The 17674-nt window shown below is 38.5% G+C and overlaps 1 protein-coding gene and 1 long non-coding RNA gene across 6 annotated transcripts in view; one reads left to right on the top strand and one right to left on the bottom strand.

Annotated features, from left to right (window-relative positions):
• LOC134555293 (uncharacterized) overlaps window positions 1-17674 on the top strand; it is a 120180-nt gene that overhangs the window by 41025 nt on the left and 61481 nt on the right. The window lies entirely within an intron of this gene.
• On the bottom strand, window positions 36-12696 carry LOC134555292 (regulator of G-protein signaling 13-like). 4 transcript variants are annotated; one of them, XR_010081393.1, is made up of 5 exons: window positions 12328-12696; window positions 9213-9281; window positions 6611-6672; window positions 3061-3155; window positions 36-1364 (listed from the first exon to the last, which is right to left on the bottom strand). XR_010081393.1 is itself a non-coding variant. In XM_063406787.1 (3 exons), exons 1-3 carry the CDS (start codon window positions 5290-5292, stop codon window positions 1124-1126), a joined length of 495 nt encoding a protein of 164 aa, XP_063262857.1. In that variant the 5' UTR covers window positions 5293-6594; the 3' UTR covers window positions 36-1123. The 4 variants fall into 4 exon arrangements, 1 of the variants encoding a protein (XP_063262857.1); XR_010081395.1 differs by lacking the exon at window positions 3061-3155; XR_010081394.1 differs by lacking the exon at window positions 9213-9281.

Below are 17674 nucleotides of genomic sequence, written 5' to 3'. Positions count from 1 at the left end.
TATAATGGCTCATTGCTGCACTTAGGGTGAGACTGCCTAACATCCGTTTCTTGGGACTTGAAGGAAGGAAAATCTAGAGTTAGTATAGAAGTACAAAAATAATGAGGAGAACTTGAGAGAAAATCCTACTAACAGCTTATTCTCTGAAGTCTTTGGAATGCACAGTGGAGAGACATTTTCTCATTTACTACCCATCTGTACCAAAAAAAAATTAGGCTAGGTTATTTTTAAAGTTTTATTTTGGGTCACTCTAATTATAAGCAGATTTTTACTTTGTTTTTTAGACTTGATCTGCAATCTACATTTTTTGTATTCTACATTTACCATCCATACACAAAGAGTTGAAGTAAAATTCATGGAAATAACAGTATAATGAGAGAGTATGAATTTCATAGCTGTTATTAAGAAAGTAGGCCAACATAGCTCATATTTACAAAGGAAAAGAGATCTAATTGTCAGCTCTTTTTAAAACAAAACAAAACCTCCAAAAGCCCCAGACCATCTGTCCAGTATGGGTTGTTTTTTCATTTTTTAAAGGAGCCTCCATAGGTCAACAGTTTCCAGGGTTGAATACAGTTAATTGCTGTAGTGGTTTTATTAATCTTCATTTTAATCTTGCCAAACTTAATGTTTGAAGAATCACCTCTCGGATGTTTTTCATTCTTCTTACATAAATGAAGGAAGGAGGAGAATTCTGCCAATTTAGCTATTTTCAGGTTTTATAATCTTTTTTAATGGTAGCTTTGAATGATTAACATGAGCAAATGCCTTTTAGGTTTGTCTGCCAGTGGAAAAAGTATACCTGAGCTCATTCAAGTGCTGCTAATGAAAATGATAAAAGCAATGATTTGTTATTGCTGATGCCATTAGTTACTGTTTTATAAATCATATGATCTGATGAAATACTATGTTATTTCCCTGCATCTGGTAACCCAAAAGAAAAGTCAAGCAAGAGAAAGATCTCTAGCAGTTAACAACAAATCTATTTTGGGAAAAAGACCCTCTTTTTTTTTTTTTTTTTTTTTTTTTTTTCCCCCAACTGGGAATGTAGGACACACATGTGGGAGAGGCAACCAAGCCCCAAAATCCAACATTTTATTTATTTCTAGAAGGAGATATAAAATTAATAAGCCCACCAAGAATAAGGGTTGGTAGAATCATGATCTGTAAAATACACACTAAATATTTCATGCCATAAAGATGTGTTTGTCAGTCCCTCTGTGATTTCCTTCAGTATCCTCTGTGGTTGGGTTTTTTCCTCCTTCTGGATAATGTCCTTTCTGCAGGGAGGGAAGGGTGTCTCTATCAGCCAGTACCTGAGCAGCCCTTTGAGAGGTCCCTTTGGAAGGCTGTGCATGTCGAGCCTGTTGGGGTACACAGAGTTATTATTCTTGGTCACCACAAGGCATTTAGACACAGATATCAAGGTTTTCTCAATTTCTAATTCAAACAGAAATAGAAAGACTTTCCTTAGTGTGATCCTTGGTTTATTTGTTGTGTGTACTTTTTTTAACTTCTGCTCAGGCTGGCTTTTGTCACTGATTTGCTTCCCCACAGGACTTGCTTTTTTAAGAGATCCTATATTTTTTTTCTTTGCTATGGCATCTTGCAGGCCTAATCAAAGTCCCACACTCTGTACACCCATCTGGAGTTAACAGCAGCAAAAGCTGTGCTATCCCTAGCTGGATTTCCTGGGGAGTCCTTTCTTGATGAGTGGTTTTATGAGCTGTATAATCACATACTTGTCTGATAATCCCTTTATACGAGGTCACTGCAAGAGGAAAGGATTATCTGCTATTGTAGCACTCCTTTTTCTTACCACACTGAATTCTCTTAAAGCTTTCTGTTCTGGTGGAGGTTATTCTCAGACTTGCTTTGTATTCTGCTATGGACATATACATGAATCCTAGCTTGAGAATTCAATAAAAAATGATGGATTCAAAGAATTGAGGCCTTAGATAACTGATAAGTTAAACATGTTCACTTCCGTCACACATTGTCATTGCCATGCTGTCATTAGGGCCCACACAGAGTTACAATTTACCAATATAACTTCAGATAAAACCAGACATCATATTGTACATTCGATATTTGTTGATCAGCGCACTCATTTGTCATCAGTAAATCACTGTGTCTCTCTGCAGGAGTAGCCTGTGCTGTGCACCACAATAATAGTGCTGCTTAGATTCCAGTTTTAATGAGGTTTGAGAAGATCAGATTATTTATTGATGTAAACCAGAATAGTGTAATAATTGATTAACAAATCAACATGTTGTCTTTGACGGTTTATGGATGAGAGAGACCCATCTGTGTTGGAGGGGGATGTTCAAGGTCAGGCTTGCTTGTATCCAGTTGTCAGGAAGTCTGAAGGTTAAGTAATGTTTTTGTGTGTCCATACCCAGAAAAACAAGCCAAAATACCAATGCATTTTATCACTGAAGAAAAACCTGGTAAAGACACTGGTAATATTTTAGTGTACTGTAGATCAAGTGCCTTCATAGCACATGTTTTACATGATAATCAGCATAAACTTGACCCTACACCAGTGAATACACATGAATACTGTATTCCATAGTTTAAGCAAACAGCTGTAGTTCAAATTTTTTTTTTACTTTGAAAGACAATAAGACTAAAACAACAGCAGATGCAGCAATGCAGGTGTTTTGTTCTCCTGTAATGCATGGTCAAATAAACATTTACTTCCAAGCAGCAAAATGCTTTTTTAAAATCACTTTTAGTTTTCCATAGTTTTTAGGGTTTTATTGTGGGAAGAGGAAAACGAAATAAGAACTCTTCCTTCGGGAGGGGGAAGATAGTGCCTTATGAATTCTAACATCAACAGAACAGTTAAACAGGTTAATAATAGTATTCCTCTGCTGCCTGATTTCTCCTGTATTCTTTAAATCTTAAAAGCTTGTGTGCCAGAAGAAACCTTTTTACATTTTCAGCCATTCTCTCCAATTTCTCATTGCCCTGTTGCCATTAGTTTGAAGACTGTGCTTGAGCTTTTGGTAGAATTGTGATTCAAGAAATCATGGGTAAGAATCTCTTTCCATGTACCTGTAGATTATTCTCTGTGCTTCATCAAAGCAGGACTGTGTTGGCTCTTGAATATTCCTCATAATTGCTTTCCTTGCAGGACTGTCAATATTTATCTGAAACAAAAACGGAAAAGCCAGTTCAGTCCTGACTCCTGTGATTAGTGGTGGTGAAGGGCAGCAGTAAAATCTCTGTTGCTGGTCCTGTATGCAGAGTATGGGCCCAAGGCTCCAAACGTGAGGGAGTTCAGCAGAATGAGTTTGATTTGCTCACTGCTTCTAGGAAGAATAAGAAAACAGGGACAATTCAGGCAGAAGTTTTCCTGTGGATGTAGTTTGGATGGAGTAGCTGCAGTGGAAGGAGTAGCTGAAAGTTGCTAGTATCCAGCCTTCCTTTCCTCTGCTAAGAATTGTTCCTACAGCTATAGTTAGATTCCAGAAAAACCCTGAATTCTGATGAGTCCAAGTGCCTGGAGGTGCACAGTACTAGTGGAAGAAAAATACACTAGGAGTGTTATGGCCTGAGGTAAAATTGGGCTGATTTATCAACTTTGTTTAGGAAAAGTTTTAGTTCCTGGAGTTTTCCTGCTGCAATTCATGGTTTGTAGCAGATAAACTGAAGCTCTGTAGGTGTGTAACAGCAGAAAGGTCTGGTGGTCGGCAAAAACACCAGATAAAAGGAACCCTTTGATAATCCATCAGCTCATGATGAGTTCCACTGGTTGTTTTCAGCTTGGTCTTGACTGTTGGTGTGGAGAGGAGACCTCTAAAGATTCGGTTGGTGCTGATGTGTTTTATGGGTTGAGATCTTCCTCTTCCAGAGGAGTCATTTGAGAGGCCCTTTTTTAAATGCTGCTGTTATTTGAATATAAGTTTTGTTTCATATCCTCATGAGCATCTTGGTTTTTAGAGTGGTATAGTGCTTGTGTTAATAGTGAACACCAAGAAAATGTGAAATTGGGTGTCCTGAAGCTCCAGAAACTGAACAGCCAATAGTGGGATTCAACATTCAATACTATTTTAGAAAAAATGCACAACTTATTTATAACTGTCCTGATTTAAGCCCTTACATTTGATTAATGAATTTGTGGTTGGCAGTACTGACATTTCTCTTTTGGAAGTGCAAATGTCTTGCTGAGTTCCCTATAGCTGCACATACTAAAAATAAAAACTTGAGAAAAAAGGACAAGAATGCATTGTCGTGCCAATTGACATTTAAAACCAACAGAGGGGACATTAAAATTTGTTCAAGATTTGGAGTAGAGGGAGTGGTTAATCATTTAATGCAGCAACTGCTCTCAGCCAACATTTGGAAATCCATCTGGTTTGGGTTTGGTTTCTCCTTCAGTGCCAGCAGGGAGGGTGCATTTTGAGACTCTGTAATAATTTCATTGGTACACATAAACCAGAAAATAACGTAGCATGATTCTTTTATTATGTCAGCCTGCCAGAAGCAGTGTCAATAAAAGCCAGCATTGGGTTAGTTTTGTAAGAAGAGTAATAAGCAGGAATGTTTAAATGTCATAGAACATGTCTGGCTGAGCAGGAATGACTTTTTTCTACAGCCACTTGTCAGGGGAAAAAATCAGACTCCTTACATACAAAATTACTGTTTTCCTTATTAAAAAAAAAAAAAAAAAAAAAAAAAGTAATGTGTCTTGGAATCTTTTCACCCATTTTACAAAGGGGACAGCACTGGGTAGAGTTTTTACTTTGCTCTTTCAAAGACCAGACTGAGGTAGATAGATAGATATAGATATATGTAGCAATGGCATAACCCAAAATATAGTGAAGTGATATCAATGGCCTCTGGATCTGATGTTAAAAAGAAAAAAAGAAGATAACAGATCCAAGATCTTGGTTCCTAACTGAGTTGTGCATTTTGCTTGTGTTGGAGGATGTAGTTGAAAGATTTGCCTATAGATGAGATGTGGATTCAAATTTTAAAATTCTTTGTGGAAAAAAGTTTGGGAGGAGGATGAATAGGAAGTTTTCACTCCCTTTGGTACAAGAGGAGCTAGGCATTTCTTGTTGGTCTGCTGTGTGACACTTCAGGCATTTCTATAAAATAAAGAGCTCATGATCTTGCAGTCACCTCGTTGGGAGCCTGGGGTTGGATGTAACTTGTGAAGAGCTTCCTGGCCATGGAAATCCTTTTCCTCTGCGATGTTACCTTCTTATAAGCTTCGCAGGCAAGCCAGAATTCTATGTTTTCATCAATGTGTTCTATCTTCAAGTATGTCTTGTAGATCATAGGCCCATCTGTAAATATTTCAGAAGCCAAATTGATATTGCCTGTCTATATGCATTACCTTTAGAGTGCTTTGCAGGCAATAGGGACATTTATAAAGCAGCCTAATTCTTGATTGTACCTGGTAAATATTATTAGATTATGTCAAAATAGGGAATTAATTTCATTCCTGCACATCCAGGGCTCCCTAGTAAATCTAATCCCAGAGTAGATTTACTAAAAAATCTAATCTCAAGGTAGGCAAACACTTTGCCCACCTTTCCAAAAGAGCTGCAAATCCACTGGGTTTACAGTCTCTGGCTTTTTATGTGAGTACACCTTTCCATTTTTGGGTGTCATAAAGCTTTTAAATTAATTAAAATTCAATTACTAGTGTTTTTAAGTGCAGTGAAGGAGGCATTTTAAGAAGGGCCTCATTCTGACTACTGCTGGAAGCTAGAAGTGTTTTATTTAAAGCAAACTTTCTTGTTGGTGCAGCATTCTGGCCTTTCATAATTCTGAAGATGTTGAGCACAGCCTGTCATCTGGCAAGGGTGGTCATCACACGTGTGCCTGTTGCTTCTGCTGTCATTTTGTCTCTTTGAACAGTTTTCTGTTAGAGAGTTTCTCCCTGTGCTGTAACACACTAGTTTATTTCCAATTTAAGATTTTAATGGCAAAATCTTAGGAGTTACAAATGCTGATAATCTTCTTGCTCTTTTTAATTCTTCTGCAGTTTGAAAATAATGCCAGTCCCCAGGAGGAATTTTTAGAGGTTTGTGCTGTGGTGTGACTTTTTCATCACTACTTTAAAAAAATCTAATTCAGCAGTGATGTTCTGGACTGCTGTCCATACGAGAAATTTGGGAGAGCTCTGAGCTCTGTATGAGGCACAGAGGGATGGACTGGGAAAGTTCAGAATTGCTGCTGCATCTACAGTTCTTCCCATCCCTGAATCTTGGAGCTGCCTCCCATGGCATTCCCCTGGATAGATATGCCATTATATGGTGGCTCTGGTGTATGCAGGATTTCCCAAGTGTACTTAGTCACTTTTCTGCTAATATAAGATTCTATTCAGTGCTCTAAGCGGGGATGTGGCAGACAAACCATGTCCTCATCACGTGTTTGTAAAGGAATTATGTGTGATTGCAGAAATGGCAAGTTTGGGAAAGCATTTGTGGCAAGCTATGTTTATTTCCAGTGTACTGCGTGCTAGACATGTCACAAAGTTGTTTTTCATTAATTGTATGTAAGGCATCATATATTATGCAGCATGAGTTATGTATTTTGCTTTGTGGGAACTTTTCTCAGCAATCCATCTGGGACACAAACATTTACTTACATTTGCTCGTTACCAGATTTTCAAAAGACTGGGACCACTGTAGCACTTCCTTCAAAGACACCCTTTAGAAGAAAGGAGGTCATTATTGCAGGATTAGCTGTGGCTCAAAGTATAAAAAAAGTAATTACCTTGTTGAAAATCTGTCCCCTAATTTAAATATAAGCTGTATGAAACTTACATTTTCAAAGGCTTTCCTGTGTCTCCCAGATCTTGTGCTTACCGTACTGAGACAAATATTTTTCTTGCTGTAACAAATGCAGTTCCATTTCAAGGTGCTCCATGTAATTCCTCTAGAAATGCCATTCACTTATTTAAACTGTGCTTAGGAGAAACACAAGAAAATACTGCCTTTCTAGACAGCAACTTCTTTGGACACAGGAATCATCATAAAATTTAGGAAATATCTATGTTTGTATTTAGTAGTTAAGTCTTCAGGGCACAAGATCTTATTGTAATATTTAAAGGCCTTTAACTTTTAAGTTGACTTATCATCTGAGAGCTGAATATAAGCCCCAAGCATAAGGTAAATAACAAAAGGTTAATGCAATCTTAGCTGGAAGAGGCTTCCATCTCTCAGCAGCTGTTTACAATGTAGCATGACACATTATTACTAATCTACGCAGCCCTTGGAAGTGGCTAAAATCAGATTTTACTTCCATGTTTGCTCTTCTTAAGCAATAAGTTCATAAGCTTGTAGGAGTCTCCTGTCTGATTCTGGGAAAGAGCATGGAAGTAGTGAGGTGAGAGACTAAACAAGTTAAGGAAAAACAAATGTTTGAGGGCAGTAGCTCCATTTAAGTGCATGTAGCTCCATTTACACCAAGGGATTTTCAAGCATTGCAGTTTTGGGACAGCACTGCTGGTAACTTGGAAAAAATGCTCATGCTTATGTTAGTAAAAGAAGGGACAAGGGATGTATTCCAGTGGGTGCTTTCCATTATCCATCAGCCAAATTTGGAGCAAGATCCCCTCTTGTTAAGTATTTGCTTTTCATGGCAGCTATCATTTTGTCAACAGCTACTTAGTATCACTGGGCTTTTAAAATTTTAAATTAAAATAAAAATTGGCTTTAATATGAGTGCTGCATGATGCTTTATAGATTTTTGCTGTAGAACAGCCATTACATGCTCTGCAGCTTTTTTAATTGGTAATGATTTGTAATTTATTTATAACTTTATACAATTCCCTCTTTCTCTGAAAAAGTACATGGTGTGACTAAGTGATTATTTTCTCAGGCTTCCCTGATCAGTCTGACATGGTCAAAGAAATACAGAGTAAGAGAAATACTACCACTGTTGAACTGTAATGTCAGTAACTATCTAGTAACTCTTGCCACTAAAAGATTTTTTTCCTTCTTGTGAGCCCTTAGCCTTCTCTCTGTAAAAACTCATAAAGCATGTGGTTATGGGGAATGAGAATCTCTAGTTCTTTTAGTGATTTTTTTCCTCCTTACAAGCTACTTCTGAGTCATATTTGCTGATCCTGACACAGATAATTTTTCACCTTTTCAGCAATAGCACTTGTATAGAACAAGTCACAATCTCGTCTGTCACACTGAGCATCATCAGGAGAGCCACCTTATTTCCATTTCTGATTATTTGTCTTTAGCATTAATCTGTGAAGAAGAAAGAACCCTGCCTGATCAGGCAGCTGACACAGAGGAAAACCTTTTTACCTTTTTACTTTCCTTTAAAAATCAGGAAAATATGAAGGGCAGTAATGGAATAGGTTGTTATGATCTGTATTAACGGCCCTTTAATAGCTGTTTGCTGATAGTAAATGTCTTACTGCACTGATTTGCAACATAATTGGATTTGCTGACGTACATATATTACACGGGAAAAAAATCCTCCAGAAATAACTAAGGCTTTATAGCTGAGACTCAAAAATTTAAATTGCAGTGTCCTGTGGGAGCTATTTTTCACTCATCATACATGCTCCACTGTGAGCGGCTCCCCTCCACCACAGTGCAGAAATCCTCATCCAGTATTTGGAAACACTGTCTGGATTTCTGCCCTTGACTTCACCAAAATGGCAGTTTCTGGGGTCACCAGGCGCTCCTCAGTATTGCCGTGGAGGACGTGTCTCAATGAATCAGTTCTGTGTCTGATCTGATGCCAGCTGAAGGCATTTTGGATGGAAGCACTCCCCCACCCCAAGGGGATACGTCCCGCAAATTCCTGGCAGCGTTGGCCCCCAACAACAACCTGAGGACTTGCAGGAGCCACTTGGCCATGTCTCTTACACACCACCTGAATATTCAGCACTTGCCAACAGCCTGAATTCTTTTTAAAGATGAACCCAAACTATCTGGCTTTCTGTTTCCTCCCAGGCCCAAATCTGGACTTGATCCGTGGGTGAGTTTGGGCCTATGCCTGTGTAACACTGAAGGAGTTCCCAGAGAGATGTGTCAGCGTATGTCCATGTGCTGCTGAGGAAAGGGCAGGAAGGTGCTTGGCTGAGGCAGCTGTGAAGGTGTTGCCCTCTTTTGCACAATCTTAAGATTACAGTGAAAACCTCCACTGTGAATTTTGAGGGGTTTGTTTCTCCTACTCAGTTGCATGGACTTCAGAACATAAGATTCTTATCCTTACTTACTTACTTAGAACTGATCCCACTTTCTTCTGCTCTGAATATCTTGCAAAGCCAACAAGTATCTGGGCTCATTCTCCTAAACATGGAAAATATGTGAGTTTTGAATCTGCTGTGCTGAGCTCTGGCTTTCTTAAATAAAAACTTATAATTTATACATATAGCAGTGCAATCAGTTGTAACAGTATTCTTATTTTGTACATCTGATCTTCATCTATGAGTCATTTCTGAAGCACTTGACAAAAAATATATTTTGTAACATATGAGAATTAAAAAAAAAATAAAAACAAATTACCAGGCGGTCCAGTGGATGTCTCTCACAGAAGAATAGAAATGTTAATAATTTTCCATCTTTGTTTCTCCAATTATGAAAGGAGATTGAAGATTGAACCTGACCCAAAGCAGAATGAAACTAGAAGTCTTTTCTTCCCCTGAAAGTTCAGGGTTATTGTAATAAGTTAGTTGAGACTCTATTATTTTCATGCGGTAAAAGCTAATTCTTTATCATAACTTATTTTATGCAGTTTTTATAGACCTCGTGTGCAACTTTAATTGGTTAATAGCTTTCTTGCCCTATTACTCATTTGGTTAGTAAAAGGTATTCTACTTGTACATCAGATCTCTCTATTTTTGTATTGTTTACATGTTTTCTTTACTAAGTCTTATAGAACAAATCCCTTGTTATTACAGGTGTATTTGTTTTTCAACCAAGGAATAAGTTGTTATACTAAGAAGTTTTCATACCAAGATTGTTTTCACATAGGAACTTATAAATTACTTAGAAGGAGTAACAGGCTAACTTTAGCAATTTAGCAGAGCAGGCCTGATTTTATAAGACCTTTCTTTTATAATTCTTTTACTTGTCACAACACAGGGTGACCAGGATCAGAGATGAGAGCTCGATGTAAACTGGACAATGCTGAGTAAGTTGTTAAGTGTCTGAGATTAACACTGATATTTGTCCAGCATGTATCTCAAAGTCAATAAGTCATACAGAACTTGCCTTTATGTAGCTATGATATCCATAAGAGAGAGTGTAGTTTACTAGGATGAGGCAGTTAAAAATGTTTGTCTAAAAAAGACAAAATTAAAAAGAATCTCTTGTGACAAGGAGTATGTTTAGTGCTTTCTCCTCTGGCTTTCAAGCAATGCCAGATGCTGAGTTTACATTGGACTGTAAGTTTGTATAGACCTGCCTGAAATCAAAATAGCCTTATTTATTTAAACTTGGAGTTTCTTTCAGACTTGGGGTTGACTGGCACATATTATTCCTATGACCAATTTTTTCCTTCCAACTGAAGCACACATTAAAACACAGCATGAGGTTCCATCTCCCAGCTTTCTGAGGCTGTGAAATGTTTCCTTTGCCTTCAGAGTTGTTTGCCTTGTTTCCCTGAGGTCTACATTCAATTTTGTATTATATGAGGGTCTCACCCAGGACATTTTCTGCAAGGTATTGAAACTTCATAACTTTGCCCAACTGCTACACTGCAAATCCTGCTCACATTCCCTGCAGCTTTATGGGACTACCAGTGGCTACTGCCTGCTGCCTGCTTCAGAATTCTCTCAACTATGTTCTCTGCTAGGTGTCTGTGACTTTTGAATTGTTCCACTAGGATTGAGTTATCTCACCCTCTGTCTAAAAGCAACCTTTTAAAACTACACCCTATTCCATATTTAAGATGAAATTATGCATTAAATTCTGGCATGCGGTTAGTATTTATCACTTTATTTTAGGTTATGTTGCCAAATGTCCTCTATTTTCTTTTCATTTTGCAATCATTCATCTTCTATCCACTGAAATGTAAATGAAATGCAGCCTTTGTGGCTTTTTTAAAACCTGGAGAAGTTCGTGTAGGTTTCTCACTATACAGAGATACTCAAGAAATATTAGGTGAAGCAGTATTAAGTAATCTAGTTCAGCTACTTCCATCCGAATTTAAAGTGTCAATTATTATTTTTTTTTCAGGTGATGACTTTGGTGTAAGGAAATGTTCTTGTTCTGAGGATGCATTTTAATTTGATTTAGAAGCTTTAAATCTGTTGAACACACATTTTCTGAGCATACACATCCCGGGTTTTGTGGCTCTCTCTTTTTAAATCGGACTAATTTCTTAATAGACCAAGGAACAGAGCATGCTGATTTTATCTTTACCAGTGCTGATTTGGAACATCTTTCCACTGAGGCATAGCCTATGTTTCATTAATCTGACATTGTGTGTTTCTGCTGGCAATGGTTTTAACCCTAAAACGAGACAGAAGTAGTACAAAAGATACACCACACCCTGAAGCCAGGTGTTGGTTTTGGATTGTCTAACCCCAACAAGAGCGGCTTGTTAACTGTCACAGTGTCCTCTTAGTGTCCTGTCATCTATTGTAAATGGTAAATTGCATCTCAACTACTCCTTACAGCTTTGCAGTGTTCAGATGACTTGGATCATGGAACTCTTCTCACCCAATATTTATGAAGCGTTGTCCTTTCTCTTTGCTTCTAATATCTTCTAAGATATTGCAACAAGGCCACAAGTTCTTTAATGTGTAGAAGCCTTGTGCTTCCTACAGGACTGGTAATCAAACAGAAACCCACATGGCTACAACTCTTTTGCAGAAGGAATTGCCTGACTGATGATAAATTAATCTAAGTGCTGGAGTTATTCATGTCTGTAGAAGATATAAGCAGTACTGATCTGGGAACTGTTTAGCTGTTTTTATATTTTATATTGGAGAAATATCAGGAAAACTGATTTGGTACATCAAAGAACATGATCTATTTATATTTCAAATTACAACATGCATTTTGACTTTTCAGCACCCTTATTTCTGTGCCAATGAATCTGTAAACTACCAATGTCATAGCCTTTAGTGCACAGCATAACTCTCAGCAGGGAGAAACTTCTATGTAAAAGTTCTGATTGCCCATGTAATATTATTCAGATTATTTTGCACTGACTACTACACGAAATATTCACATATATAGGGCTAAAGCTGGGTATACATCAGAAACATTTCTAACATGAATGTCTTTACAAGTCTGAGAACTTTATATGCCAAGAGAAAATACAGGTTTCCCCCGCCTATGCTACATTTTCCTGATAATACTTCAAAGTGGAAAATCTCATACTTACAGAAACTTCTTTGGGTTGTTTCCCTTGATTAAATAGCTTCACTTAGTAGCATTTGCCAGAGTAGCTTTCCATATTTCTTGGCCTGCTTTTTTGTTTAGTTATTTTCTCTTAATGTGGATAGTCTGAGCACCCACAGTCCATGCCTATGCTGCTCATACTAGTGCCTGACTCCTCTTTTATACATATCACAGGCAAACAGTGGCTGTGATTTCCATCAGAAAAAGCTCCTTTGGGCTTTGATGCTCCCCTGATAAAGCCTGTTTGCACTGAAATTATCTTGACATCTCTATTGATCAGCTGTAATGACATGAAGCTGAAGTTTTATTTCATTGAAATCTTCCATGCATTGTCCAAGTCCTGTGACTAATGTTTTCCATCCCGTCATCAAAGTTCTATGAAATCTGAAGTCCATGTTGAAATGAGACAGAAAGCACGAGTACCATTGCACCGAAACCAACTTGCTTTTTACAGGCAGTATTATGAAGCACTTTGGAGTGCTCTGGGAGAACCTTTTTCTGCTCTGACCCATCAGTGTCAGGCTTTTGTGGGCTCCTCCCAAGCCAACCTGCTACTGCCCAGCATCTGAGGGATGTTAAAACTTTCCAAACTTGTATGAGGTCCTCTGTAATTTTCCTTATAGCTGTTGCCTAGGTTATGGCTTCATTTTCAGTGGAAATCTATGTTTTGTTTGTTCTTCTCTAGCCAAGTGATTGAAAGGAGCTGTGCAGCACTGAAGTTGCTGTTTGTCAGTGGAAGACTGACAAGACTGTCTGACAAGATTTGTAGCGATGCTGGGGCTTTGAGAGTAAGCACTGGCTCAGCTGCTTGCTGCAAACTAATCACAGGAGGGGATCTTTCTGGAGGGCTTTCTGTCCTTCCTTGGGTGGTTGTGACTTGAGATCTCTGGGAATTTGCCACTGCCTACAAGGCACAGAGTGACCCTGTTGAGAGGGAAAGGTTGGTCATGTCCCTCCTCCTTCTGAGAGCCCAGCTGTGTGCTGTGATATTTCTTTCAATCTTATCTCTCTTCTCTGACTCATCTTTTCCTCCTACAAAGCCTCCCAGCAGAGCATGAACTGGGTAGTATTGGAACTTAATTTGAGTTTTGAGCCTCCAACAATGCAGCACACTCATTTATTTTATTGCAGCTCACCCTACTGGTACACAGGCTTTGTGTATGAGATGTGCATCCTTTTTCCCACAGCTCTGGTCCTGCGGGGGAGGAAATGTGTGTAGTGTGCTCACTTCCAGCAGAACCCAGCGTTAGAGCAAGGCAGCATCCCATGAGACCTTGGCCTGTGCTTAAGGAATGGCAAATATGCTATGATCTGTTTTCTGTTGATTGCTATTTCATTAAGTCTCATTCTGTATTCATTGTAACTTTACACAGGGTTTTGAAGTAGTTTCATTTCTGCAATTGGAATGGGCAGGAGCAAATTATCTTGAGTTGATTGTTCAAATAATCACAACAGTGAGATGTTTCAGGTTTGTCCAATGCCTCCTCATACTCCTAATGCTTCATATACAGGCAATTATATACTAAAGCATCTGAGGGCCAAAACATGACATGATAAAATATGTCTATTAAGGATCTCATTTGTAGAACTCCTTAAATTTAAAATAAGAAAAAAAGCACCTTATTAATAACTGTGACTCTGGAAAACTTACAGAATAAAAATCCCAATTATGTTGATAGTCTCTAGTGATTTGTACCAGAATTTAACTATTTGATCTACATATATTTGTAAAAATCTTATATGTGCTTATGCACTTTTTTTTTCAAAAGCCTAAATAAATCTTATTTTTTACTTTAAATTTTGTTTGTATCAAAGAAAAACTCGTCTCATTATAAAATGAATGATAATGAACTATTTAGGGTTGTTTTTTTTTTCTCAGCTGACATTCAGGGGACCTCATATCTTTGTAAAGTTAAATTTTGTGCAGTGACTGAGAATCAGTAACCAATGACTTTGTGTTCAAACATTTTCTTTTCTGCTTTATAAGCATTAAAAAGTGCTGTAGTATTGCTTAAAATTGAAGTACACTCATCCTGGGGTTTTCTCCCTATGTTTGTTTTTACTATTAAACTGGCAAAAATACTTCTGCAAACCTCTCATGCTGTACAGTGGGGGATATTTAGGTGCAGGATTTGTTGCTAATTTCATGTTTTGTTGTATCCTTGACCACTCTCAAAAAAAAAAAAAAAAAAAAAAAAAAAAAAAAAAAAGAAATGGAGCAGGCTGCAAAAACAATTTTAAAAGTGTTTCTCTGTTTCTCTGTGTCAGCTCTTTCCACTGCCATCACTTACAGCTTGATACCCAGAAAGTTACCCACCTACTTCCCTTTACAGAACATTTAAAGTCCATAAGAGTGGGTAGTTTAGTTGTTAACCAGGTGTGCTGCTGCGCTGTAAAATTACTTGATTTAACCTAAATTCCACCCTTCCTCGTATTGCATACAAATGCCACTAGATGTCATCTGGTGTCACGCTGGAGGAGAATGTCTGAACTGCCGTGTCCATCAGCTCAGCCTGGCCCTTGGGGGGTGAATGTGGGTGCAGGCTCTGGGTGGGACACTGCAGTGCCACGTTTACAAATGGTCCCCTTTAGGCTGAAAGGCTCCTGGTGGGACTCTGAGCCCTGCAAGTAACTTCTGATGAGGCCTTTTCCCTTTGGAGTCCTTGTGCTGCTAGGTGTAAGGCACAGAACAGCCCTAGGATCATGAAGAGATGTGCTACACAGGAATAAATTCTTGATTGCTTTATTCAGTGATTGAGCTGGATATGCTTTCCAGAAAAAAAATCAGTGACATGGAGAAGTATCAAAACTGAGAAAGTGGCTGTATCATATCAGCTCTGCTGAATTTATCAGTGGTCAGACCTGTTCTTTTTCTAGGGATTAACCCTCAGCTGCCAGTTTAGACAATGTATGTTAACCATGTTGATTGCAACCATTTTTTCTTATCACTGAGAATAATTCTCCCAGAGGAGTTCTTGCTCAGTCTTCCATTTCCTTTCCTACACTCACTCCCCTAGCATCACCTTTCTTAATTTTTGTGTTCTCTTCAGGTTTTTTCCCTCCCACCTGTATATTAATTATTTCAATGCTATTATGCTCAATAAATGTCTTGCTCACCTACATCTGTCCCGCAGCAGTGAGTGTGGAAGTAATGTCTGTTTCATTCTATGTTGCACCTATTCCTTCCATCTACCTACATACTCCCCTGCATGCATATTGCTCCCCGTCCCTCTGCAGTGCTCCCACACCCTGGCATTTGGGGATGTGGGAACACTGCTTCCTGGGGCTTGCCTGGTGCTTCATTCCTGACACACTGTCCTGGGAGGAGCACCGAGGATGTGCCTGGAAATCCAGGCCCAAACATGGGGAAAGCAGTAAAATATTAAGAGGTCTTTGTTAACCTTGAGGAGAGCACAAAGTGGTCCTGCTACTCATCCTCATTGCTGCTTGAGTGGGTTTAGTACAGAAATAATGGATCAATGTTCTTGCTTCTCACTTAGTTCAGCCATATGTGTTTCCATAGAAGGGTCCTGTTTCTGTAATTACATCTTACTTGGTGGTTTTGACAAATTCTGTTGGGAACTTTCTTGCTATATATTTGAAAATAACCTCATAAAAGATTAAGTTCTCTGTGCAACAAAGTTCTGCTCACATGGATGCAGGGAACAGTGTTCACACCTTCATTCTTTACAGTGGGTCAAAACAACCAATAAGTTGTCTGCAGATATATAGATGATGAAAAGGTTTTTGTTTCTGGGCAGAAGTTGGCATTGCCTGCTAATAGTCACTGCCTGAGGAGTTTGAATAATTTCTATATTCATGGCTTTAAGTTTTCTCAGTAGAATGGAAAATCTTACATTGATCCATTTCTGTAAACTCTATTAAACATTGTCCTGACGAGTGAGAACAGACTGGGCTCTAGATAGCGCTTCTGGGAACCTGACCTCAGTTGTACTCTGTGACCTTTCTGTTCCTTTTTTATTCCTAAAAACTGTGATGTCACTGTGTGAGCCTGATGTTCTGTGGCCATCTCAGTAGGAGAGGAAATCATTCTATTAGAAGCTTGGACTAGTTTTTACAGGATCTTCCACCCTACCCCTTCAGTCAGTCTTCCCAGACATGTGCTGTGGTTTGAATACAAAGCACTGTGTGCCCTGAGCTCTCTGTGACTCTGCATTCACACTTCCACCAAGCCTCAGCAATGAAGAGGGCTTCTTACAGCCCCTGCAGGTACGTTCTCCTTTGGAATATGCCATTGTCTTGTCATAGTTCAGTGTCAAATTATTGATTATAGTGTGGGCCAAGTCAGAATGTTTGACTGTTAGTCCAGGGCTCTGCTTTCCTCCAGATGTTTGTTCCAGCACCTGGAGAGTTCCTGTGCATGCCCACAGTTTCCTCAAACTGGTGTAAACAATGAACATATTCCCAAACTCATGGCTGGTCAAATTCTGTTCAATATTGAGTCTCTTATCTGTATCTAAAGCTGCCTTGTTGACCTTCATGGCTGACAAACCATTTACCACAGTAAATACATTACATACTTTTTTCAGAGGTAGTACAGAAATCGTGGTTTACTGAGCTATTAATGTTTTGCAGAGAGTGTTTATCTTGTTTCATTTTTAAAGGTAGCCCTTTAATAGCAGAAATCTTCTGGCCATAGTGACTTAAAAAAACCCCAAACAAACCCCTTGTGACTCCAGTGATGTCGAGTTTGTAGGCAGCTCTTGGTGCCACTTCAGTAGTTTGGCTGTGTCACAGACTTTGAAGAGAAGCACTGCTAATCTGGTCTCTCTGAACACAAGACTAGAGTGGTCCAGAAAGGTTTACGTTTCTTCATTTCCTGTTGTACTCAAGCTATTTTTAATTTTATTAGTGAAAGGACCCATGTGACAGCAGGTCACCGAACTAGTTTCGACAAGTGCTTTAAGGCTTGTGGTCTTTGAATAAATTGAAGTGCTCAGTAGAATGTAAATATTGGTCATCTTTGGGGTCTTTCAAGAGGGTAATTTCTGGGGATGTTTTGAGAAATGGGGGAAAATGTGTTTATTTCCAAAATAGACACATTGGTTCTTGATTGATGTAAATTCCCTTTTAGTGACTAAAATCTTTAAGGATTTACCTACCCAAATAAAGCCAGTGGATAACCTTAAGTCTCCTCTGACTTTGTTCCTGAACATCCAAGACAAGTTTTAATCATTCAATTAATATTGAGCAAGAACTTGTTTTTCAATTTCTGCCTCTGTTTAATGACTAAAGATTTAATTTCAAAAAGCTTTATATGTACATATTACACACTGATACAACCAACTCATGTCTATGAATGGAAGATG

This window comes from Prinia subflava, chromosome 10 (genome assembly GCF_021018805.1).
Source record: "Prinia subflava isolate CZ2003 ecotype Zambia chromosome 10, Cam_Psub_1.2, whole genome shotgun sequence".
Classification (NCBI taxonomy): domain Eukaryota; kingdom Metazoa; phylum Chordata; class Aves; order Passeriformes; family Cisticolidae; genus Prinia; species Prinia subflava.
Note: the sequence above shows the minus strand (reverse complement) of the source record. Positions and strands in the feature narration are given on the sequence as shown.